The sequence below is a fragment of the Delphinus delphis genome, chromosome 2, assembly GCF_949987515.2.
Source record: "Delphinus delphis chromosome 2, mDelDel1.2, whole genome shotgun sequence".
In the NCBI taxonomy this organism is placed as follows: Eukaryota; Metazoa; Chordata; class Mammalia; order Artiodactyla; family Delphinidae; genus Delphinus; species Delphinus delphis.
In genome coordinates, this window is record NC_082684.1 from 153674008 (window position 1) to 153700949 (window position 26942).

Sequence of the window (26942 nt, forward strand, 5' to 3'; positions counted from 1 at the left end):
GACCTAGAGACACATACAGACTGAAAGTAAGGGGATGGAAAAAGGTATTTCACGCAAATGGAAACCAAAAGAATGCTGGAGTAGCAATTCTCATATCAGACAAAATAGACTTTAAAACAAAGACTATTAAAAGAGACAAAGAAGGACACTACATAATGATCAAGGGATCGATCCAAGAAGAAGATATAACAATTGTAAATATTTATGCACCCAACATAGGAGCACCTCAATACATAAGGCAAATACTACAGCCATAAAAGGGGAAATCGACAGTAACACATTCATAGTAGGGGACTTTAACACCCCACTTTCACCAATGGACAGATCATCCAAAATGAAAATAAATAAGGAAACACAAGCTTTAAATGATACATGAAACGAGATGGAGTTAATTGATATTTATAGGACATTCCATCCAAAAACAACAGAATACACATTCTTCTCAAGTGCTCATGGAACATTCTCCAGGATAGATCATATCTTGGGTCACAAATCAAGCCTTGGTAAATTTAAGAAAATTGAAATTGTATCAAGTATCTTTTCCGACCACAACGCTATGAGACTCGATATCAATTACAGGAAAAGATCTGTAAAAAATACAAACACATGGAGGCTAAACAATACACTACTTAATAACGAAGTGATCACTGAAGAAATCAAAGAGCAAATCAAAAAATACCTAGAAACAAATGACAATGAAAACACAACCACCCAAAACCTATGGGATGCAGCAAAAGCAGTTCTAAGAGGGAAGTTTATAGCAATACAATCCTACCTTAAGAAACAGGAAACATCTCAAATAAACAACCTAACCTTGCACCTAAAGCAATTAGAGAAAGAAGAACAAAAAAACCCCAAAGTTAGCAGAAGGAAAGAAATCATAAACATCAGATCAGAAATAAATGAAAAAGAAATGAAGGAAATGATAGCAAAGATCAATAAAACTAAAAGCTGGTTCTTTGAAAGGATAAACAAAATTGATAAACCATTAGCCAGACTCATCAAGAAAAGGAGAAGACTCAAATCAATAGAATTAGAAATGAAAAAGGAGAAGTAACAACTGACACTGCAGAAATACAGAAGATCATGAGAGATTACTACAAGCAACTCTATGCCAATAAAATGGACAACCTGGAAGAAATGGACAAATTCTTAGAAAGGCACAACCTGCCAAGACTGAATCAGGAAGAAATAGAAAATATGAACAGACCAATCACAAGCACTGAAATTGAAACTGTGATTAAAAATCTTCCAACAAGCAAAAGCCCAGCCAACAAGCAAAAGCCCAGGACCAGATGGCTTCACAGGCGGATTCTATCAAACATTTAGAGAAGAGCTATCACCTATCCTTCTCAAACTCTTCCAAAATATAGCAGAGGGAGGAACACTCCCCAACTCATTCTACGAGACCACCATCACCCTGATACCAAAACCAGACAAGGATGTCACAAAGAAAGAAAACTACAGGCCAATATCACTGATGAACATAGATGCAAAAATCCTCAACAAAATACTAACAAACAGAATCCAACAGCACATTAAAAGGATCATACACCATGATCAAGTGGGGTTTATTCCAGGAATGTAAGGATTCTTCAATATAGGCAAATCAATCAACGCGATACACCATATTAACAGATTGCAGGAGAAAAACCATATGATCATCTCAACAATGCAGAGAAAGCTTTTGACAAAATTCAACACCCATTTATGATAAAAACCCTGCAGAAAGTAGGCATAGAGGGAACTTTCCTCAACATAATAAAGGCCATATATGACAAACCCACAGCCAACATCGTCCTCAATGGTGAAAAACTGAAAGCATTTCCACTAAGATCAGGAACAAGACAAGGTTGCCCACTCTCACCACTCTTATTCAACATAGTTTTGGAAATTTTAGCCACAGCAATCAGAGAAGAAAAGGAAATAAAAGGAATCCAAATCGGAAAAGAAGAAGTAAAGCTGTCACTGTTTGCAGATGACATGATACTATACATAGAGAATCCTAAAGATGCCACCAGAAAACTACTAGAGCTAATCAATGAATTTGGTAAAGTGGCAGGATACAAAATTAATGCACAGAAATCTCTGGCATTCCTATACACTAAGGATGAAAAATCTGAAAGTGAAATCAAGAAAACACTCCCATTTACCATTGCCACAAAAAGAATAAAATATCTAGGAATAAACCTACCTAAGGAGACAAAAGACCTGTATGCAGAAAATTATAAGACACTGATGAAAGAAATTAAAGATGATACAAATAGATGGAGAGATATACCATGTTCTTGGATTGGAAGAATCAACATTGTGAAAATGACTCTACTACCCAAAGCAATCTACAGATTCAATGCAATCCCTATCAAACTACCACTGGCATTTTCCACAGAACTAGAACAAAAAATTTCACAATTTGTATGGAAACACAAAAGACCCCGAATAGCCAAAGCAATCTTGAGAACAAAAAACGGAGCTGGAGCAATCAGGCTCCCTGACTTCACACTATACTACAAAGCTACAGTAATCAAGACAGTATGGTACTGGCACAAAAACAGAAAGATAGATCAATGCAACAGGATAGAAAGCCCAGAGATAAACCCACGCACATATGGTCACCTTATCTTTGACAAAGGAGGCAGGAATGTACAGTGGAGAAAGGACAGCCTATTCAATAAGTGGTGCTGGGAAAACTGGACAGCTACATGTAAAAGTATGAGATTAGATCACTCCCTAACACCATACACAAAAATAAGCTCAAAATGGATTAAAGACCTAAATGTAAGGCCAGAAACTATCAAACTCTTAGAGGAAAACATAGGCAGGACACTCTATGACATAAATCACAGCAAGGTCCTTTTTGACCCACCTCCTAGAGAAATGGAAATAAAAACGAAAGTAAACAAATGGGACCTAATGAAACTTAAAAGCTTTTGTGCAGCAAAGGAAACCATAAAGAAGACCAAAAGACAACCCTCAGAATGGGAGAAAATATTTGCAAATGAAGCAACTGACAAAGGATTAATCTCCAAAATTTATAAGCAGCTCATGCAGCTTAATAACAAAAAAACAAACAACCCAATCCAAAAATGGGCAGAAGACCTAAACAGACATTTCTCCAAAGAAGATATACAGAGTGCCAACAAACACATGAAAGAATGCTCAACATCACTAATCATTAGAGAAATGCAAATCAAAACTACAATGAGATATCATCTCACAGCAGTCAGAATGGCCATATCAAAAAATCTAGAAACAATAAATGCTGGAGAGGGTGTGGAGAAAAGGGAACCCTCTTACACTGTTGGTGGGAATGTAAATTGATACAGCCACTGTGGAGAACAGTATGGAGTTCCTTAAAAAACTACAAATAGAACTACCATATGACCCAGCAATCCCACTACTGGGCATATACCCTGAGAAAACCATAATTCAAAAAGAGTCATGTACCACAATGTTCACTGCAGCTCTGTTTACAATAGCCAGGACATGGAAGCAACCTAAGTGTCCACTGACAGATGAATGGATAAAGAAGTGGCACATATATACAATGGAATATTACTCAGCCATAAAAAGAAACGAAATTGACCTATTTGTAATGAGGTGGATAGACCTAGAGTCTGTCATACAGAGTGAAGTAAGTCAGAAAGAGAGAGACAAATATCGTATGCTAACACATATATATGGAATTTAAGAAAAAAAAATGTCATGAAAAACCTAGGGGTGAAACAGGAATAAAGACACAGAGTTACTAGAGAATGGACTTGAGGCTATGGGGAGGGGGAAGGGTAAACGGTGACAAAGCAAGAGAGAGTCATGGACATACATACACTACCAAACGTTAAGGTAGATAGCTAGTGGGAAGCAGCCGCATAGCACAGGGAGATCAGCTCGGTGCTTTGTGACCGCCTGGAGGGGTGGGATAGGGAGGGTGGGAGGGAGGGAGATGCAAGAGGGAAGAGATATGGGAACATATGTATATGTATAACTGATTCATTTTGTTGTGAAGCTGAAACTAACATACCACTGTAAAGCAATTATACTCCAATAAAGATGTTAAAATGAAAAAAAAAAAAAAGAAAACAGGGCATCTAATTATTGATGGTATCTTAAAATCAAGAAAGCAGAATACTACTCTTCCAAGCTAGAACTTGTATTTTTCTATTTACTACTTAGAATTAGGTAGCAAAAGGAAATAGTTTTCTAATTTAATCCCCATATAGTTTGAGTCTTGCCTCTGTTGGGGAAACATAGAACTTAGCAGGTCAACAAGAAACATTTGTTAACAGTGAGTTTCTAAAGTAATTTATGACATGTATTTTCAAGGTTTTATGATTGTTGCTAATAGATTTTAGTTTGTTAGTGAGTACAGTTAAAAGATTCCTCCCATGGACACACTGATGTACACCTACACAGAAAGTAATTTCTCTTGAAGAACAAAGAGCTGATTGAACAGCTTCTGCACAAGAAATGACGGAGGGACCAAGACCCAGCATCAACAGGAAACACCCCTGACACAGCGATCTGCAGTAGAGAGGGATACCACTGAGAGGCCTGTGCACAGACTTGCCCACCTTGGTGCACAGTGAGAAAAAAACCCCCAGCAATTTAAAGGACACTTTAGACCATATTTGAAGGAAATCCATTTACTAACCTTAGAGCATCTGCCAAACACATGGGGAACTGCTGGAACTCTCTCCAGGGTTGGAGGTGCTGTGCATGGATGGAAAAACAGTCCAGACACTGTAGCCAGCCTGCCAAGGCCACCGTAGCATGCCCAGGCCTGCACTAGCTACAGCCATGCTACCGGGGTGGCTTTGGTGTGGTATATATCCTAGGCCACTCTGGCTCATGTTGCTCCAGCCATCCTGACAGGGTGGCCACAGGACACCCTGCCCAGAGACAGCCCCCGCCCCCTGGCCCATACCTGCTCCAGTTCCAGCCCCCCTCACCCCTAGGCTGAGCCTGACCCAACCAGACTGCCAAAGCTGCCCAGCCCACACAGGGGATGCTCCTTACACAAGGCCACCTTTAAAACCAGGAGACGTAGCTGTCTTACCTAATTCATAGAAACAAACCAGAAAGTCAAACTAAATGAGGAGACAGAGGAATATGTTCCAAGTGAAAGAACAAGATAAAACCCTGGGGAAAACACCCTAATGAAATAGAGATAAGTAAATTACCTGGATTTAAGAGTTCAAAGTAAATGGTCATAAAGATATTCACTGAACTCGAAAGAAGAATAAAGGAACACAATGAGAACTTCAACAATGAGTCAGAAAATATAAGAAAGAACCAATCAGAACCGAAGACTACAATAACAAATGAAAAACACACTACAGGGAATCAACAGCAGATTAGACGATACAGAAGAATGGATCAGCAATCTGGAAGACAGAAGAGTGGAAATCACCCAAACAGAACAGCAAAAAGAAAAAAAATTTAAAAATGATAGTTTGAGGTACCTCTGGCACAACATCAAGCCTACTCACGTTCACATTATAGGGGTCCCAGGAGGAGAAAAGAAAATGGCTGAAAGCCTCCCTAACTTGGTGAAGGAAACAGATATCCAGGCCCAGGAAGCAGAGAGTCCCAAACAACATGAACCCAAACAGATATACCCCAATACACATTGCAATGAAAATGGCAAAAATTAAAGATAAGAAAAAGCAGCAAGAGGAAAGCAACTAGTCACCTACAAGTGAACCCTTGTAAGACTGACAGCTGACTTTTCATCAAAAACTTTGCAGGCCAGAGGCAGTGGCATGATAAAGTGCTGAAAGGAAAAAATTTAAAAGGAAGAAAACTTATAACCAAGAGTACTCTACCTGGGAAAGTTATCATTCAGAATTGAAGACAAGATCAAGAGTTTCCCAGACAAGTGAAAACTAACGTAGTTCATCACTGCTAAACTGGCCTTAAAGAAGACCCTTTAACATTTTTTTGTAAGTGAAACGAAAAGGCCATAAACAGAAATATGAAAATATATGAAAGAAAAAATCTCACTGGTAAAGGAAAATATATAGGAAAGGCTGTGGAACAGCCACTTAAACTAGCATGAAGGCTAAAAGTAGTAAAATCAAAAGTAGTAAAATCAACTATAACTACAAAAGAAGTGAAGGGATACACAAAAAGACATAAAATATGACATAAAAACCAAAATGTTGGCAAGGAGAGTACAAATGTAGTGCTTTTAGAATGCATTCTAACTTAAGTGACTTTGAGCTTAAAATAAACTCATATACATATACGAGAGAGAGAGAGATGAACTTCATGGTAGCTGCAAATCAAAAACCTATGATGGGGCTTCCCTGCTTCCCTGGTGGCGCAGTGGTTGAGAGTCCGCCTGCCAATGCAGGGGACGTGGGTTCGCGCCCCGGTCCGGGAAGATCCCACATGCCGCGGAGCGGCTGGGCCCGTGAGCCCTGGCCGCTGAGCCTGCGCGTCTGGAGCCTGTGCTCCACAACGGGAGAGACCACAACAGTGAGAGGCCCGTATACCGCAAAAAAAACAAACAAAAAAACAAACAAAAAACCAAAAAAACAAACCTATCATGTACAAAAAATAAAGAGAAAGGAACACAAACATTACATTAGAGAAAATGATTAAACCACAAGGAAAGAGGCAAAGAGAATAAGAAAGGAACAGAGAAGGGCTATAAAAACAACCAGAAAACAATTAACAAAATGGCACTAAGTACATATCTATCAATAACCACTTTAAATGTAAATGGACTAAATGCGCCAATCAAAACACAGTGGCTGAATGGATTAAAAACAAAAAACAAGACCCAACTATATGCTGCCTCCAAGAGACTCACTTCAGACCTAAAGACACACACAGAGTGAAAGTAAGGGGACAGAAAAAGATACTCCATGCAAATGGAAATGAAAAGAAAGCTGGGGTAGCAATATTCATAGCCAACAAAATAGGCTTTAAAACAATACTGTAACAAATGACCAAGAAGGACATTACATAATAATAAAGGGGTCAATCTAAGAACAGGATTTAACATTTGTAAATATTTATGCACCCAACATAGAAGCACCTAACTATTAACAGACATAATGGGAGAAATTGAAAGTAATACAATAATAATAGGGGACTTTAATGCCACTTTCAACAATGGATAGATCATCCAACCAGAAAAATCAATAAAGAAACACTGGCCTTAAATGACCTACAGAACATTCCATCCAAAAACAGAATATAGATTCTTTTTCAAGTGCACATGGAACATTCTCCAGGTAGGTTATGTTAGGCCACCAAACAAGTCTCAATAAATTTAACAAGACTGACATCATACCAAGCATCTTTTCTGACCACAATGGTATGAAACTAGAAATCAAAAGAAGAAAATTGCAAAACACACAAACAAATGGAGGCCAAACAACATACTACTAAATAACCAATAGGTCACTGAAGAAATCAAAGAGGAAATAAAAAATACCTTGAGACAAATGGAAATGCAACTTTCCAAAGTCTACAGGACACAGCAAAAGCGTTCTAAAAGGAAAATTCATAGAAATACAGGCCTACCTCAAGAAATAAAAATCTCAAACAACCGAACTTGACACCTAAATGAACTATAAAAAGAAATAAAGCCTGAAGTTAATAGGAGGGAAATAATTAAGATCAGAGTGGAAATAAATGAAATGGAGACAAAAAATAACAGTAGAAATGATCACTTAAACTTAAGAGCTGGTTCTTTGAAAAGATAATGAAAACCGGTAAACCTTTAGCCACGTTCATCAAGAAAGATGGCCCAGATAAAATCAGAAATGAAAGAGAAACTATAACTGACACCACAGAAATACAAAGAATCATAAGAGGCAACTATAAACAATTATATGCCAGCAAATTGCACAACCTAAAAGAAATGGATAAATTCCTAGTAACATTCAATCTTTCAAGACTGAATCAGGAAGAAACAGAAAATCTAACAGACTGATAATCAGTAATGAAATTGAATAAGTGGGGAAAAAAAAAAAAAACTCCCAACAAACAGAAGTCCAGAACAAGATTGCTTCACAGGGGAATTCTACCAAATATATAAAAAGAGTTAATACCTATCCTTCTCAAAATATTCCAAAAAAATTAAAGAGGAAGGAATACTTTTGAACTCATTCTATGAGATCAGCATTACCATGATGCTAAAACTAGACAAAGACACCACACAAAAATTACAGGCCAATATCCCAGATGAATACAGATGTAAAAATCCTCAACAAAATATAAACAAACCAAATTGAACAATATATTAGAAGAGTCATACACCATGATCAAGTGGGATTTATCCCAGAGATGCAAGGATGGTTCAATATCTACAGATCAGTCAACATGATACACCATATTAACAAAATGAAGGACAAAAACCATATCATCTCAATAGATAACAGAAAAAGCATTTAAAAAAATTTAACATCCATTCATGATAAAAACTCTTATCAAAGTGGGTATAGAAGGAATACACTTCAACATATTTAGTGAAGGCCATATATGACAAACCCACAGCTAACAACTTATTCCATAGTGAAGAGCTGAAAGCTTTTCTTCTAATATCAGGAAAAAGACAAGGATTCCAACTCTCACCACTTATATTCAAGATAGTATTGGAAGTCCTCGCCATAGCAATCAGACAAGAAAACGAAAGATAGCCAAATTGGAAAAAGGAAAGTAAAACTGTCACTATTTGCAGATGACATGATACTATACATAGAAAACCATAAAGAAACTGTGAAAAAACTAATATTAGACCTTATAAATAAAGTTGCAGGATACAAAATTTATATGCAGAATGTGTTGCATTTCTGTATACTGCGTAAAGAGAAGGTACGAAAACAATCCCATTTACAGTTGCATCAGAAAAGAATAAAATACCTAGGAATTAATTTAACTAAAGACGTGAAAGACCTGTAGTCTGAAAACTAAAAGATACTGATGTAGAAGATTCAAGATGATACAAAGAAATGGGGAAAGATATCCTGTGTTCATGGATTAGAATACTTAATATTGTTAAAATGTCCATACTACGGAAAACAATCTACAGATTTAATGCAATACCTATCACAATACCCATGGCATTTTTCACAGAACTAGAACAAATAATCCTAAAATTTGTATGGAACCACAAAAGACCCCAAAGAGCCAAAGCAATCTTTGCTTTGTTAAGCAAGTCACATATGCTTGGAATCCTCGTTATTATATAAGTTAAACCAAATTCTAAAAAATAAGCAAGCAGACAAAATAATCCAGAAGTAAGGCCCTTTCCCAACTGACTACATTAAAAAATTACCCAGAGGAAATCATGATTCATATCGACTGCTGCTGTTTACACTCACTTGTGTGTAACTCACTTGTGGTTATTTTGTTTGACATACAAGGTTTGAAGAACAAATCAGTACTATTAAGTATAAAATAAGTTACAAGGATATATTGTACAACACAGGGAATCTAGCCAATGTTTTATAATAAGTATAAATGGAGTATAACCTTTAAAAATTATGAATCACTATATTGTACACCTATAACATAATATTGTACAGCAACTATACTTCAATAAAAAATGAATAAAATTAAAAAATCAGGACATCTCAAATCAGGGTCCTTCAGAAAGTATAATGTAAGCTTTGCCTCTCCCTGCCCCCCCCACATCTCTTATTTCTAAAAGGACTCAATTCCTTGAAATCTAAGTAGTGAGACAGTCATTTTTACATTTGATATGTACATTCTCTGACACTTTTTCTCATGCATTTACTTTTCTGGTTTTGGTAAAGCATTACATAGGCTTGAAATCTTAAGAGCATTTCCTGTAACGGGGAAAGAAGCAAACTCTGCCTGAGGCTCTAACTGACAATCAGAGAAGGAAACATACCTATTTTCTGCAAAGTGGGATTCACAACAGCCTTCCCTACACAGTACGAAAACAATGATACAAACAAATATATAAAAACAGCAGGGAAAGGTGCCGAGTGAAACTTGATTACATAATGCCCCTAGAAGCCTGGTCTGAGGTGTATTTAGTATTTTGATAAAAGTCCCACAATATTTCAAGAGGAAAAAATGAGATTGTAAGTAACCACAGCAAATCTAGAACACAGCCCAGGAGAGTGGGACAGTTGCTTACTTTGTCTTCCAGTACAATATCTGCACCATCCCAGACCAGCAGATATTTATGATCTCCAGGAGGAAATTTCTAGCAGGAAATCTTTCTAACCCTCCTTATCAGAAATTCCAAACTCCTTCCTGCTGGAAAACATAAGCCTACTTTTAAAGAGCTTATCATAATCCCTTTATTCCTTCATGCCTTCTTATAGCCCCTACACCTCTGCTGTCCAAGACCCTTTCTGCCTATTCTAATTTCTATTCAAATTCTACTTTCTAGTTTTCTCAGCTCTGGTGCTTAGAGTCTGCATTCTGCAATTAATATTACTCACCACTGTTAGAAGTGTCATTCTTGCCTCTTTAATTTTTTATAGTATGAAATTCTCCAGGTCAGGAACTGTATTCGTTCTATATCCTTCACAATGCTTTGAATACAGTATATGATCATTGAGTGCTTTTTCATGGTCTGGTTTCTCTTTATTTTAGCCAAGTATATTTATTCATTTATTCCCTAATTAAACACTTGCTGAGAAGCTACTGGGAGCTGGAGAAGTGGTGATGAAACCCCTAGTGACTGCCCACATTTTCTGGCTGACTCCCAGTTTCCCCACTAATGCCTCCTGTGGCTGGAGGCATCTTGAGGTCCTCAGTTACTTGTCCTAAGGTAGGACATTCTCATCAAGGCTTGAAAGAGAACAAGAGAAAAACTCCTCATGTTCTTTGGACCTTAACCATATGGCTCCACATGGGTCTGCTTATTATTCTGGGCTCTCATACATAGGGATATAGGGTCAAGTAGGGTAGAAAAATAAAAAGAGAAAATCATTATGTCTGTGCAGGAAGACTGAACTACAAGGATGTTCATTTCAGTGTTATTCGAATCAGAACAAAATTTAGAAGTAGCCTAATTAGATAAATTGTAGAAGAATACCCACAGATGTGAGGAAATGTAGAGAGTGTTGAAAATGCAAGTTACAGAACAGGAGGTATTTCCAGTAGGTCATTATTTTTACCTTTAAAAATCTAATGGGGGAAAAATCTAGAAGGATAAACTTAGAAGTATTAACGGTGAGTATACCCAAGTGATGGGATTACATATGATTTGCTTCTCTGAGCATATAAACACTTTCCAAATTTTCTAAAATGATCTCTGAGCATATAAACACTTTCCAAATTTTCTAAAATCAATTTTCTAAAAATGATTTCTTCTCTGAGCATATAAGCACTTTCCAAATTTTCTAAAATCAATTTTCTAAAAATGATTTCTTCTCTGAGCATATACGCACTTTCCAAATTTTCTAAAATGAGTCAAACGAAAATTTTTTTTTAATTTTAAGGAAAAAGGAGATCAGGAGGAGAATTCTCCCAGAAGAGACACTTCTGACAAAATTCACCCTTTTACCACAATGCTCAGGGCCTCACTGATGAAGCCCGCTCTAAAGGGTGATCTTCTACTGGCCTTATAAAGGAAAATAACAGTGCACACAGGTTTTGATCTATTTTTCCAACTTTCATCTCTTCAAATACACATATGGTAGATGAATAAACAGATGTCACTTTTTCCCTCTCACAAAGCACTGCCTTGTTAAGCAAGTCACATACTGCTTATATAAGTTAAACCAAGTTCTAAAAAACAAACAAATCCAGAAGTAAGGCCCTTTCCCGATCAACTACATTAAAAAATTCTAAGTAATATTTCAATGGTGTTTAGCGCAGAAGAAACTTATTTGGATGGATGGAAGAAATAAACGGAGAGAGTATCCCATGTCTCCAGATGAGGGCTGCCAGGAGCACCCAGATTTACTGGGGTGAGAGGCAGAGATGAAGGATAGATAGCCTTACCTTGGTCTGGAACGTACAGAACATGTGCGTTAAGAACGGATGCTCCCAGGCCAAGGAGAGAACTCTCTTCTCTACCATTGTACACTCCACGTCGTCGTCCATCAAAACCACATCTTTCTTTAAGGCTTTTATTGCGAAAAATTGATTGGTTTTCTTGAACTCCGCTAGGAAGACCTAGAGGGAAGGGGAAGACACTTTATTTTAGAATTTGGATTCACGCTCATTAAAGAAGAGTCACGAAGTCCTGAGAGAGATGTATTGGGTGAGAAAAGACGACTTCTCCAATCCTCCTCCACCCTCTTTATGGAGACAAATAGAGCTTCACAGGTGTGGGATGATACAGAACGGTTTCATCCTCTCTCTACCTTTCAAAGGGTTTCACAAAACTATGGGGCAATTGGATGGGTTATTCTCAGCCACTGAGAAATTCTATTTTAAAAAGTGTGCCCTGTCTACCCAGGGACCTGAGTAAGTTTATAAAACCATTCAGAGGCAAATATGTATTGAAGGAAGCAGCAGCAAGTAGTGGAAGGAGGACTTGATTGTTCTTGAAGTATCACTGAAAATGAGCATAAAACCTTACTCTAAGTTTTAGCCACTTTTTCAAGGCAAAAAAAGAATATGTGAGGAATTGAGCTTTCCTGATGTGCTTATAGAATGCACAGCATTTCCTCTGATGGCACAGACACTAATATTATCTTCAAGACCTACTATGTGTCAGGCATTCTGCTATGTGCTTCACATGTGCTATCTAATTTTAGTATCTATTTAATTCTTAGCTCAGAACACTCTGCAACACAGATAGATAGTAATAATTTTAAAAAAACTAGGCTCAAAGGGTAACTTTCTCAAATTCATGGAGCTACTCAGTGGGAAATCTAACTCCAAAGTTTACTTTTTCCACTTGATTTCATGAATCTTATAAGAAAGGACACCAGATGGCATGTAATGGAGAGTTTCACCAACTTTCACTTTTGCAAATGATGCAGCCACAGACGATTGACAGGAGTGAGGACATGGCATTTGGAGACAGAAAACCCCAGCTCAGGCCTCATTTCACAGATACTTACTAGCTGTGGGAATGTGGGCAAATTAACCTCCCTGGGCTGCTTCAGTTCCCGAATGTGTAAAAGCGGTAACTATCAACACACTGCTGACTTACGGGACTGTTGTGAAAATCAAATACCAGGTGGTAAAGTGATTTGTGAACTGTAAAATGCTTTCTAAATGACAGTTACTGGAATCTAAGAAACAAAACAAATGGATGTATATAACAAAACAGAAAGTGACTCACAGATATAGAGAACAAACTAGTGGTTACCAGTGGGAAGAGGGGAAGGGGGAGGGGCAATATAGGGGTATAGGATTAAGAGATACAAACTACTATGCATAAAATAAGCAACAGGGATATACTGTATAGCACAGGGAAATACAGCCACTATTTTGTAATAACTTTAAATGGAGTATAATCTATAAAACTACTGAATCATTATGTTATACATCTGACACTAATATTGTAAATCAACTATACTTAAAAAAAAAACCACTTGCCATTTGCTTCTTTTAGTGACTTTTAGGGATTGTTGACGTTAATGATGTTACACCAATAGTGAAAATGCACGTGTCTGTGTTTAAAATAATACAGTGCAGACACATAACTGTGGGGTAGCTGGCTTGATAGAGGGGGTAGAGCTTAGATGAGAATTCAGGCAAATGAATGATGTACGTACATATCCCCAGAAAACATGCAGTTTGTTCTCCTGGGCCTAAAATCGATGGAGAACCAGAATACAGAGGCTACCATTTTGATGAGGAACCATACTTCCCATATAGAGTGAAAAGAAAGAAGAGAAACAAGTTTGAGTATTCTTAGTGTTGGAAGAAAAGGAGATATGGCTGCCCCTTTTTGCTCTGGTGCTCCATCCCCCTCTCCTTGGGCCCCAAGGTACAGCCCCCCTCAGAGTGCAGGGATCCGGGGTCCTGATGGTGAGGGGCTTACTGCTTTGGACACAGAGCAGAGGATACCTGAAGCTCTCAGCTGTCCCTTGGGTTATTTACTAAGGCATCTAGGTTTAACTTAATGTCTTCTTAACTTTGTTGAAAAGTAAAATCCACACGGGAACAAAGAAAAGCTTTCCTTTAACAATTAAAAGTCCCCTTTTGGTAATTGCTTCTTTCCATAAAACATCCCCAAATCAGCCATAAACTAAGAAGCTGGGAAAAAAAGCCATTTCCATCTCTATAATGTGCTTTCAGTTTTTGGAAACAGGTTATAAACTGCACATTAATTGATGCTAAATTTTAATGAAGACTGGCTGTAAAATTGCCTCTTACACTCAGATTAACACCAGACGAGCCTGCTATGGTTCATGTTATTGTGGAAACAAGATAAACGAATTAATGGATATCAGCTACAGTTTGTAGGGCAGAGTGGATTTTGCCAAAGGCAATGCCTTGGTATTATATAGAAACCCCAACTGCAGCACAATGTCCTTCAGCTACGGCAATACCCAGTTACATTATTATTAAATAAACTGGGTGAGTTTTGCAGCCAAAGTCTAGTGAGCAGGTGCTGAGCACAATGCTGGTCTTGGCTGCACAAATTCACGGAACAGTAGTCTTTGGCTAAAACTTTCCTAGACGTTGCATCCAATATAAATATAAAACAACTGAGAGTTCCATTAATACACGTGATATCCTTAATATCCAAAATAACCTAAAAGCCTATATTCCATGACATCCCTCTTTACAATCACTGGCTTGAAAATCTCCTCTTGTCACTGAGAGTTGATTATAATTTCTTCCATTATGTCTCCTTCCTCCTCTCCTTGCCCTCTGTGACTGACTAATGGCCCATAACCTGAGTGAGTGGCAGGAAGAATTTAGAGGAGGGACTTCCTCTGTGGAACTTTTCCTAAGACGCTCAAGCTAGGGCCGTGTTCTGGGCTGAATTGTGTCCCTTCCAAAGAACTGATATATTGGAGTCCTAAACCCCAGCAGCTCAGAGTGAGACCATATTTGGAGACACGGTGCTTACAGAGATAATTATGTTAAAATGAGGTCATTAGGATGGGTCCTAATCCAATATGACTGGTGTCCTTATAAGCAGAGGGTGTTAGGACACAGACATGCACACAGGAATGGCCATGTGAGGACAAAGGGAGAAGACCGCGTGGACACCCAGGAGAGAGGCCTCAGGAGAAACAGCCCTGTCCACACCTTGATCTTGGACTTCCAGCCTCTAGAACTAGAAGAAATAAATTTCCGTTGTTGAAGTCTCCCCATCTGTGGTATTTTGTTACAGTAGCCCTAGCAAACTAAAACAAGGCTGAGGACGTTTGGTAGAGAAGAAATCACACAGAAGGTAAAAACCACACTCCAGGTTTGAGAAAGGAACAAAACAACAACAAAAAAACCACCAATGAAACAAACATATCTGTGAAACAGGAACCGGCTGAGGCACCTTCTCATTTCTTTGGTGTCCAAGGATACCAAACACACAAGCTCGTGGGATGGACACCTTCCAAGTGAAATGGCTTGAATCGTTGTTCCCAGGAAGCAGAGGCTGCTATTCCCCAGAGCTCCCCGGGTCCCTATTAATTCAGATGTCTCTCTGCCCTCTAACATACATCACATCACATGACAGTTCCTGACCAGGAATGCGCTCTCTGCACACCCATGTATGGTTCAGTTCCACCAGTTCAGTTCCACTGGCCAGATCTGCTCTTCAATTTCTGGAAGTTGGGCCACAGAATTCTACATACAATATCATACCTTGCCAAAACTTCCTTTCCCCAACATTTTGTGCAAGGTAAAATCCTCGATTTTTAATTTCATACGTAGAGATGGTCTTTCTACGTTAAGTTCAGGTTCTGGACGATGGCCTACTTTCTCCATCTCATCCAAGGGAGACTCCCAGGAGATCCCCTGAGGCTCTGAAAATGGCAAATCAGTGGTTAAAAGGAAATAAGGAACAGCGGAAGGTCGTCCTAGCTACTTTGAGAACACGCTTTCTTTTCCACATCCCATTCTGAAGCTCCATTCAGAGCGATGCAGAAAGGGGTGCCTGCAGGGCAAAAGCAGCACCTCCTGCCTGGGAGCCTGGGATCTGGGGGATGGACTGTGTCTCTTTATGCAACAGACTGGGGAAAATATCAAGTTAAGAAACATTCCAATCAGCAAAAGACCATCTATGCAACAGGAATGAGCACTTTTGATAACGCCGAATCGCAGACAAATAGGGATTTTAACCAAATTGGAGGGAAAATGGTTCTCCGTTGCTTGCGTGGCTCACAGGCACAGTGGCGTCAGTTTCTGTGACCGACCACATGGGGACGAAGAAATGGAGAGCAGATCGTTAAAGATCTGAAATGCATCGTTCGCCACAGTCTTCGAGTCAAGATACTACCTACCTTGATCATGTCTGAGACACAAGGTCTACTCCTCTGCCCGGAGACCCTTCCCAAATGTAATCCAAACCCTTCTTTAAAAAATTTTCAGGACAATTTATTCCTCACCTCCTGCCAGAGAAGGTGTAGAAAAACATTTTTGGAGCCTTCCTCCGACCCCCTTATCACATTCCTTTCTTTTAAATTGAAATACATTGACATATCACATTGTGCTAATTTAAGGTGCATAACATGTTGATTGACACATTTATCTACTGTGATATCACGAGATAGTTAGCACCTGTATCACATCACATAATTATGTCTTTTTTTGTGGTTGGAATAATGACATTTATTTTCCGATCTCTAGGTTTATCTTTCGTATTCTAAGTCCAAGGAAAATATTTTATAATGTATGCTGAAAACTATTCAGAATCACATGGTCATATCCTCTCATGAAGGACCTTCAAAGAGGAGGCTGGATAAACTTCCATAACATCAGAAATGTTAAGGACGTTAGGCTATTCTTCCCCTTTCTAATCTTTTTTTTTTGAGTTTATTTATTTATTTTATATAGCAAGTTCTTATTAGTTATCTACTTCATACATATTAGTGTATAGATGTCAATCCCAATCTCCCAATGCATCCCACCATGCCCCCGCTTTCCCCCCTTGGTGTCCATAATCCCCTTTCTAATCTTAAAACTTTCCAGAAAAGTCTCAAAGGTACAGAATAAGATGGTCTGTGGCATTCCTAGTCTAGAGCTCTATGGAGGATTTATTTCTGTAAAACTGTTTAACCACGGCAGGGAGTAATGTTCTAAAATTCTAAGAAAAAGTTTGCAATTGTTTCCTCCAGAGATGCCGCATTTTCTTCTCCCACCTCAACCTCTCACCACCACCACCTGCTTATGAAGGTTTTCTAGTGGGGTATATTTTGGTTTTATAATACTTCTAAGAAGTAGGAGACTCTCTGTTGGTGGCTAGGTCTGTAATCTCGAACTAGAAAAGAATCGTTTATCAGGCCAGGTACGTGGAGAATTTAAATCCAGAGGACTCAGGTTAATCAAGGTGAATTACTGACGATTCTACGGTGGATCAGGGTAGCTACCTTTTTTCCCCGGTGCTGGTCCATACGGCAGCTTTGCTTCACCTTTTATGGAGCATGGGAGACCAATTTCAACTGGACCTTCTCTGAAGATGTGTTCAGAGTCTCTTAAGCAGCGAGCCTGGGTTACAAACAAAGAGTCAGACTACCCACCTACCCACCCACCATTAACGGGACAGTGCAGCCTGCTGTCCATGGGCGTGAAAGCCATTTCAGATCCCTAAATGTGTAAGATAACCAAATCTCTCCCTCCCCCTGGCACTCTCTCAGGGATCCCATATCCTGCGGACGTCTATCATATTTTACGTAGCAGCAGAACGTATTCGCTTCCTGCATACTTTTCTGGGGGCCAACTGGTTTATCCCATGCTATCCACATTATTCGGTCACAAATAAGAATCAAAGGCCAATGGATGGAAAAATAGCTTACGTGGGCAATGCCAATTCTTAAAGAGGGTTCGTCCCTGGATGTGAGGATTCGGCATGCCAATAAGTAGCAAGGCAAAAGTTGCCTTGGACTCAGTGTTTTGAAGGCATTCTAGGGATGATTCTAGCAAATATGTTTTTTCCCCCAGGCTATTATATAGTTGTCATATATAGGTATAAAACTGGCAATGAATCCTCAATAATTTTAATGAATTTATTTGTTTCTTCCCCTGCTCATTCCATGAAGAATTTAAGATCTTATAAAGATCCACACGATGCAAATGCATTAAATAAATAAGTATCTCAAGCGGGGGATGTGGACACGAAGATGAAAGTCAGTGTCAAGGCAAGTACTCAGAAATAGAGTCCACGTCGCCCTGTAGAGCTGCTACAGAGCACAGGGCAAAGGGACTGGAATAGTCCTAGTTGAGCTGAAATTGTGGGAACTTGTCCCCTAAAAGCCGTTCCTACCTGTTGAGCGCTCTCGATCATTGCCAGTGCTTCAGCCATTAGCTTCTGGTTTATGCCACAAAGGTTGGCGACCTTTGTCTGGCATCTGTGATGTACGTTCATGCCACATGCTGAAAGGAAGAAAGCGACACCTTGAACAAGGGCAACAGAACCAACTTCCACGGACTCTGCCCGTGATCTGTTTTAGGTGCATGTATGCCCAAGGAATCACTGGCAAATCCCCGGCGCCATCTTCCCAGCAGAGGGAGACACTGAAGGCAAACAGACCAGGGCAGGGCTTTTATGCCACCGCACATTCACCTCTGATTCCCTGAGACCTTCACCCACACACCAGATGCTCCTCAGCGTGCTGCTGGGAAGTGACTTCCGCTCAAGGCAGAACCAGAGCCTGTGGATGGGGAGGAAGGCTGCTCCCAGAATGCATGTCCACTGTGCCATCGCTGAGAGTGAAAAACTGAGGTTGGCTCTTATTCCAGGGATGATCCCAGCAAATAAGTTGGTGGTAATGTGGAATGCTGGGTGGAAGGTCATTCACTGCCACTTAGACTGGGGTCCAAGCATCCCCTTTCCCACGTGGGCTGCGAGAGGCTTCTCCACCCTCTAGGCTGAAGCCTAGGGTACAGCCTCCATCGAAATGGAAATTGAGACAGTGGGGTGGTCTGTGCATATGTGAGAGGCGGGGGTGAAAGGAAGGAAAGTGTCCGGAGACCGTGTTCTCACCACATGGGAGAGTTGGGCTACTTGAACTAAGTGATCTGTATAGGCTTCTAGCTCTGAGACCTACGATGCTGGAGGAGTATCCTGATCCATTAGTCCTAAAAACAGCACGACCGTGCTGTGACTGTGGGAGCCTTCTTGTACTGGGGGTCGGGCACCTGTGTGTCTGTGTAAAGACAATATCGCTTCGTGTCATTAGTCTTAGAAAAATACAAATTCTGCTTATGAAACATCACCGTTATGCCACAAATAAAGGTACCAAAGATTTCCCAACACCAGCAGATAGAACTCTGATCTCACGTCCTGCTAGGCTCTATAAAGGTATGTCAACAGGGATTGTTACAGTGGAATTAGGCAGGAGAAGATCTAAAATCATGCCATTTTAATCTTCTTACCTTATTACTTGCCCATTTGTGTGCAAAAACTTAGCACAGTGATTGGCCTCCAACAGGTGTTCACGAAAGACAACTTTTCTTTCATCTTTATTATTTACTACAATAAAATATTCTTGAAATATTTAGGTGAAATTTTAGCCATCTTCACCTTTAGTTTTCACTAAACAGTTCATAACAAGACAAAATAAAACAGCATTTTCTAGTAGGTAAGCATAAACTATTACTCATCCCAGTATAAAGTCATAAAAATCCACCTGAAGTGGAACCTTTAATATAGTAGAGGTGCTGCTCATAATGGCTTCTGCCCTCTGAACTCTGCCTCGTTAGCTTGACTCCTCCTGGCTCCCGGATGCAGGTTTTACGCTGGGCGGCCCCATTTACTACTTATTTACTGCAAGGTAGAGGGAGGTATGTAGCGAGCATCGAGCACCTTGCTCTTTTTTTTTTTTTAAACATCTTTATTGGGCTATAATTGCTTTACAATGGTGTGTTAGTTTCTGCTTTACAACAAAGTGAATCAGTTATACATATACATATGTTCCCATATCTCTTCCCTCTTGCGTCTCCCTCCCTCCCACCCTCCCTATTTGTAATGAGGTGGATAGACCTAGAGTCTGTCACACAGAGTGAAGTAAGTCAGAAGGACAAATGCCGTATGCTAACACATATATATGGAATTCAAGAAAAAAAAAGTCATGAAGAACCTAGGGGTAAGACGGGAATAAAGACACAGACCTACTGGAGAACGGACTTGAGGATATGGGGAGGGGCACCTTGCTCTTTAAAACTGTAGCGGATCTAAGCTCCTCTCTGATGTGCCGTGAAGAGAGGCTCCGTGCCCACTAGGATCACAACGTCCTAAGTCTGTTACTAACCTAGCAGGTGATAACTGGACCTCGGTGAGTGCAAACAGTCCCTCCAGATGACTGCTTTCATGGCAATTTCAGTGGCGAGAGAAAGGAGACAGGGTCAGGAGGAGTGGGGGCCCTACCTAGGAAGGAGGCTTACAGGAGAGTAAGAAGAAAAGAGAGTGAGGAAGAGGCGGGGAGAGACCCAGGGGAGAGAGTGAGAGGCGGAGATGCACATGAGGGCATGGAGGGGGGCAGACAGCGCCCAGCCTCTGGGGGTTCCAGGGAGTGACTTGGGGAAGGAGAGGGGGGAGGAGAGGGGAGAGGAAGGGGAGAAGAGAAGAGAGGGAGTAGGGTTAAGGAAGCACAGGAGGACAGGGAATGAGGAAAGAGAATGGAGTGAAGAAGGAATGTTCGAAAAGGACAGAACCCAGCAGGGCGTGGTGGAACAATGCCAAGGAATCCTGGAAGTTCTGAGCTCAGAGGCACAACCGTGCTGTTGGGACCAGCTCGGCCTCTGCAGGTGGGGCGCCTGGGCTCCAGGGAAAGAAAACCCGACAAGTGAGAGTATCACAGGAACCGGGGTGCCAGCAGACGGGGATCTGATTATTCCTGTCCGTTTGTCCCCGCAGAACACTCCAATATTACCTGTTGCCTACGACTCTTAAAGACACTCTATACAACGCCCAGCCCACCCACCCACGGACTCTTAAACAGGTGTAGAGAGGAAAGTGCGTGGTGGTACTTTGGGTGATGGAGGGACTGTTCAGGTGAATTTTGACTACCTGTGGGTTTGCCTTCAGTAATGATTTGGAGACCTAACCCCTCCCGCCTCCATTAAGATGTCACTCCAGGCTCCACCAGACACGTGGATGCAACTGGGATGAGGACAGGCAGGCAGCTAAGGGTGATCTTCCTCCTTAGGTCGGCGCCCTTTATCACTTAAAAGATACGACACGCATTAGCCAGTGGCATAAGTTAAAATGGGGCTGCCCAGAAAAAATAAAGTGGCTTCTGTGTTTAATCAGTATCCTATGATAAACCACAATGGAAAAGAATATATAGTAAAAAAGAATGTATATATATGTATATAATATATATCTACACACACATATAATGTGTATATATATATGTGTATAACTGAATCACTTTGTTGTACAGCAGTAATTAACACAGCATTGTAAATCAACTATACTTCATTAAAAAAACTTTTTTAAATAAAACAAAATACAAAGGTCCCTGCTGAGCGAGGCACCTCTGTTTTGAATGTTATCTGGGCTCTGTCCTCCCCTCAGCTGCACTCCAAGGGCAGAAGTACTTTGTTAGTTCTTGTTGGACTTTTTCCTCCCTACCCCCTAATCCTGGCATAACAGCATCTCAGTTTCTAAAGGTTTTTGCCTTCGCAGCCTGGACTTGCAGAGAAAGAGAGCTCTTGTGCTTTTTCTCAAGGTCCGGCTGAATAACTCCACGGTGGAGGGCAGCAGGCTCGGGCTCTGCTCTCAGGCCGTCAGCATCAGAGCTGGGCCTCTTCCCGTGCACGTGGAGTTCACAGCACGCTTTGGGGACAGGCTCGCCAGCTTAAGTCAGGCAGTTTTCTGCGCAGGACTAACCAGCAGCGAAACAGACGTGCCAGGCTCGCTCCCTCATGGAGCCACAGACAGAATCGCACTCGCTGGTGCTAAGGAGAGCAGCAGGGGCAGGGCTGGGGCTGCGGAGGTCAGGAAGGGGCAGCTCCAGGGGAGGGAGCCAGTCAGAGGAGAATCAGGCAGGTACCACAGAAGGCACGGGGCCAGGGGCTGTGACATTTGACCTGGAAGACTGGGCACTTCTCTGGGAAACAAGGCATGGGGTGGGGACAGGTGGAAGGAAAAGAACAGCAGTGGCTTGTTATCGGGGAACTGCTCATTCAGGATCACGGGGCTCTTCCGGGCTGGACGGAGAAGCCAGTCATCTCCATTCTCCCCCCCGCCCCGCCCCGCTCCCTGGTTCTCTCCATCAAAGCTGCAAATCCATCCGCAGGGGGTTCCAGGGGGGCCACGCTCATTAAACTCACCATCACACTTGAGGCCTTGCCTCGCCAGGCCCCAGAGCAGGGTCCCACAGTGCTCACAGAAGGTGGGGCTCTTGTAATTGTAGACCTTAAATCTGTGTGGCATGTCGATTTTGAACCTCTCCTTGTGGAACTGAAAGGGAAAAAGAATGCGTGATGGTCGGTGTGTCCCCACTTCCCCGCTTTTCACGTCTTAGCAGACACTTCAGCACAGTGAACAGAATAATAAAACCACTGCAGTGATGTTTATTAGAACCCATAATTTTTACTTGTCAAGCCTTATAGTCATGTCCAAAGGAGACAAGAAGCCGTTAGCTCTTCTAGGTCAAGGGCAAGGGGGCAAGTCTGCGGCCTTCCCACAGACGGGCTAAGATTTCAGGAAGAGGAGACCAGGGTTATTTATTTAAATGGGAGCTAAGTAAACGTACTTCCCTTCTTTTTTTTGCGGTATGCGGGCCTCTCACTATTGTGGCCTCTCCCATCGTGGAGCACAGGCTCCGGACGCGCAGGCTCAGCGGCCATGGCTCACGGGCCCAGCTGCTCCACGGCATGTGGGATCTTCCCGGACCGGGGCACGAACCCGTGTCCCCTGCATCGGCAGGCAGACTCTCAACCACTGTGCCACCAGGGAAGCCCCCCCCTTCCTATTTTAATATAAATATTTCCTTTTCTCTTTTAACCTAGCGCTAGTGCTTTAACCTTTGGAAGATGTTACATAATGCCTCCTCTAGAGAGATCGGTTTATTAGTGTGGGAGCCCAAGGTGGGAAGGCTTTTCACACTGCTTATACATGAACCGAAGAGACAAGAGGTAGATAACAGTTCTGCCAGGTGCTGTGATAGACACGTTAGACACGTCACGTGTTATCTTTTACATGTGTGATATATCTCATACAACCCTCAAAATACCTCTTTTGAAGCAGCCTCTGTTAGTATCCTGCTTTGATAGGTGGGGAGGTTCAGCACAGATAGGGCCAGACACTTGTCTAGGACACACAGCCATCAACTGAGCTGGGATATCTATGAGCCTGACAGTCCGAATCTGAGCCCATCCCCTCTTTCACCATTACTCTTCGCTCTCTCAAAATAAATGTGATGGTTTGAGGGATGGAGAGAAGGGAGATGACAGAGGGATGCTGATAGTAGATACAGTGAAGATTTTCTTTTTTAAAGTGTTCTAGAGTTTAAATTCTCCCCTTTAATCAAACTTATTACATTAACAACAACAAAAAATCAGGCACTTTGATTCCCGGCAAGAATACCAATATTCTTGTGCAGTATAAAAAGTTTTATTTACTTGAGACTTAAAGTCTCTACAAAAGTTTTTAATTAAACAATGTCTTTGAGAACATGTACAGTAAAGTGGCCTTATTTGTTAAAGGAATACATATTCTCATGGTGGCTTCCGGTCAGCATTTAGTCTTTAGAATGGCTACTTAGAATGGCTTAAAAGCTGCCCAGCACTTACTCGAGATATTTTCAACCAAGAAAAAGTGCCTTTCAGAACTCCTATTTCGTAGAAACTTTTCCACATAAATATGAACAAGTGATGTCAAGGTCCAGGCTAGGAGACTTCTACTTCAAATCCTGAACCCAAGTCCAAATGCTTCAAGATGTGTCTGCGAAAGACTACACATCTGTACTTTCCAACACGACAGTCACTCACCCACGTGGGCCAACACTTACAAGGTGTTGAAAAGATGTGCTGTAAGTGTAAAATACATACTGGATTATGACAACTTTGTATGAAAAAAAAACAATGTAAAATATCTCAATTTTGTATATTGAGTCTATCCTGAAATGATAATATTGGAGCAGATTGGGTTACATAAAGTATATCGTTAAGATGAATTCCACCTGTTGCTTTTTCCGGTCTTTCATGTGGCTACTTGAAAGTTTAAAATTTGACCTGTGGCTCTCATTCTAGTCCTACTGGACGTTAGCCATTGAAGTTCACAGTCATGCTTACAATTTGTGATTTTGCCAGGAAAGCTGAAGGCATCAGATAAAGGGAGCAGGCGGGCGGGATGAAAAGAGGCACTGTGATTTCAACAACAAAAGCCTTAGTCTGGGAGACTGAGATCCGAATTCTAGTCTGCCAGGTGAAAGTGGCTGACCTTGGACAAACTACTTCAACCTCTTTGAGCCTTGGCAGAGTCACTCATAACAGGAGATTATCCCCTTCTGGCTCTAAATTTTAAAAGACATTCTACTCTGGAAAAACCCAACCGATCTGCTGTCTCTTTGCCTACCCCTTTGCTGGAGAAAATCACACACCCGGGAGATGGCTGCCCTAAACTCAAATGGACTTGCAACTGTGCTTGGCAATCCTGCTGCTTTTCTTGAATCCCCTTGCCCTGCCATCTATGAGATAATTATTTTAGAGCTCCTTCTTCCTCCTCAAAGACACTTGCTGCCTTCTTTCTTCCCCTAGTCCTCAGACTTCATCGAGGACCTAAGTCATCTAAGGGAAGCTCCCTCATCCGTCCTTCCCCAAATCTGCAAACCTACCTTCACCTACAACCATCTCTCCAACTCCTTCCTGTCCGTCAGAGTTTCATGTCCATGTGGCTTTGGACCTCTTCCCTTCTTGCCAAGACTGACTGCTTTGGTTGCCTCTCTCTCTCTGCAGCTCCATCTGCCTCCCTCTCCCACAGAGTAAAGTCTAACTTGCCCCCAGATGATACATCTCAAAGTTCATTCTGAAAGAAGTACTTGCCTCTCAATATAAGAATTACATATCTGTTACCCTCCCTTGTCAACGCTCACATCTGCATTTTATAACCATTGCCTCTACTCTTTAACTGTCACTTCTAGCTGTAGATGCCACAGGAGTCGTTCTCACATAATTGATCAGAACTATGCTTTCTGGCCACCTTTCTGTGATGGTTTTCTGGAAAAGGTAGAATCATTAAAATTCTTCTTGTGCTCTCTTATTCATCCCCTAGTTTTGGATCTCAGTAACCATCACCACTGGAGAGGAAAGGGTTTTAGGGTGTGCAAGGAAAAATATAAGCATTCAAATTCAGGCATTAGGAACAAGAAAGAGCGGGCTGTAAAAATCAGGACAAAATCATCGTATTTCAGACAGAGAGGAATCTAGATCCGTACCATGGTTTCTCGGCTGTTGACAGCTGATCCCGTGCACTTCGCTATAACCTTATCGATACACTTCTTGTGAATTGCTGCATTGCATTCTGAAACGAAATGGCTACAGCTTGAGATTTCAGAAGTTAAGGGACAACTAAACGAAAAGAATGACGATAATACAAAAGAAATCCTTCTGACTTACGTCGACACTGGTAGCCCTGTTTGTTCAGACCCCTGCAATAAAGCACATGTTTGAACATTTATATGGACCTTTGAGTCAACAGTAGTAGCAAAAACATTTAAAAGATGAAGAGAAAGATCCCATAGCTTTCTGCCATCACAGAGCATGTTCTGATCTGAAGCACTAGTCTATTATTAGCCAAGAGTGTTAACATGTGCTTTTATTTATTTATTTATTTATTTTTTGCGGTGCGCGGGCCTCTCTCACTGTTGTGGCCTCTCCCGTTGCGGAGCACAGGCTCCGGATGCGCAGGCTCAGCGGCCATGGCTCACGGGCCCAGCCGCTCCGCGGCATGTGGGATCTTCCCAGACCGGGGCACGAACCCACGTCCCCTGCATCGGCAGGCGGACTCTCAACCACTGCGCCACCAGGGAAGCCCTGTGCTTTTATTTTAACCTGCTTTGTGAAAAGTCTGATAATTAGATAAATAAGGAGTTGTTGATTTCCCTCCCGTTTGCATATTTTCCAAACAAACATGTAGAGATAAAAATGCCTGACCAAAAATGGATAAAGCGGGGGCGGGGGGTGGGGGACTTCCCTGGTGGTCCAGTGATAAAGAATCCACCTTCCCATACAGGGGACGCGAGTTCGATCCCTCGTTGGGGAACTAAGATTCCACATGCCGCAGGGCAACTAAGCCCGCGCGCCACAACTACAGAAGAGAAAACCCGCATGCCACAGCTACTGAGAAACCCGCACACTGCCGCAACTAGAGAAGCCCGTGTGCCGCAATGGAAGACCCTGCGTGCCTCAACAAAAGACCCCGCATGCCACAACTAAGACCCGATGCAGCCAAAAAAAGAGAAAAATTTTTAAATTAATATTTAAAAAAATGGATCACGGGATCATGGTAGCAAATTTCCACGTCTACGCTTAAAAATTCAATGTCTCGCTAAGCTCAGTACAGATAAGCAAAGATATCTACATTTATAACATTTTATTTTATAACATTTTATTTCCTCTGAGTATCTGAGAATATGTGCAACTAATGAATTCTCAAGCTTAAGACCGAAGCCTGAGTAACATTCACTCTTAGAAAGGAAGGAGGTTCAAGTCATTAGATGAAGACAGTTGATGGAAATCCACCAAAAGTCTACTTGACCTCTGGATACCCTGGTTACACAGGGGTTAAGGAGAGAACACCCCAGAAGAGGCGAGGAGGCTGAGGCCAGAGATAGGAGTCATTTCAAGTCTCCACTCCCCCATAGCCTTCGCTGTGTGTTTACTGAGGGTTGAACCAATCTCTCTGTTTGAGGGCTCTTAAGACA

General features: G+C 41.3%; 1 protein-coding gene across 2 annotated transcripts in view; it reads right to left on the reverse strand.

The window, feature by feature from the left end:
- Positions 1-26942, reverse strand: part of PRKCQ (protein kinase C theta) — a 159514-nt gene that overhangs the window by 66080 nt on the left and 66492 nt on the right. For both annotated transcript variants that reach the window (XM_060006009.1, XM_060006007.2), the window contains 7 exons: positions 25636-25667; positions 25455-25540; positions 22348-22477; positions 18335-18444; positions 17442-17559; positions 15718-15878; positions 11944-12117 (listed from right to left, as the gene is read on the reverse strand). In XM_060006009.1, the coding sequence (XP_059861992.1) occupies positions 11944-12117; positions 15718-15878; positions 17442-17559; positions 18335-18444; positions 22348-22477; positions 25455-25540; positions 25636-25667 (811 nt within the window). The remainder of the gene's footprint in view (positions 1-11943; positions 12118-15717; positions 15879-17441; positions 17560-18334; positions 18445-22347; positions 22478-25454; positions 25541-25635; positions 25668-26942) is intronic.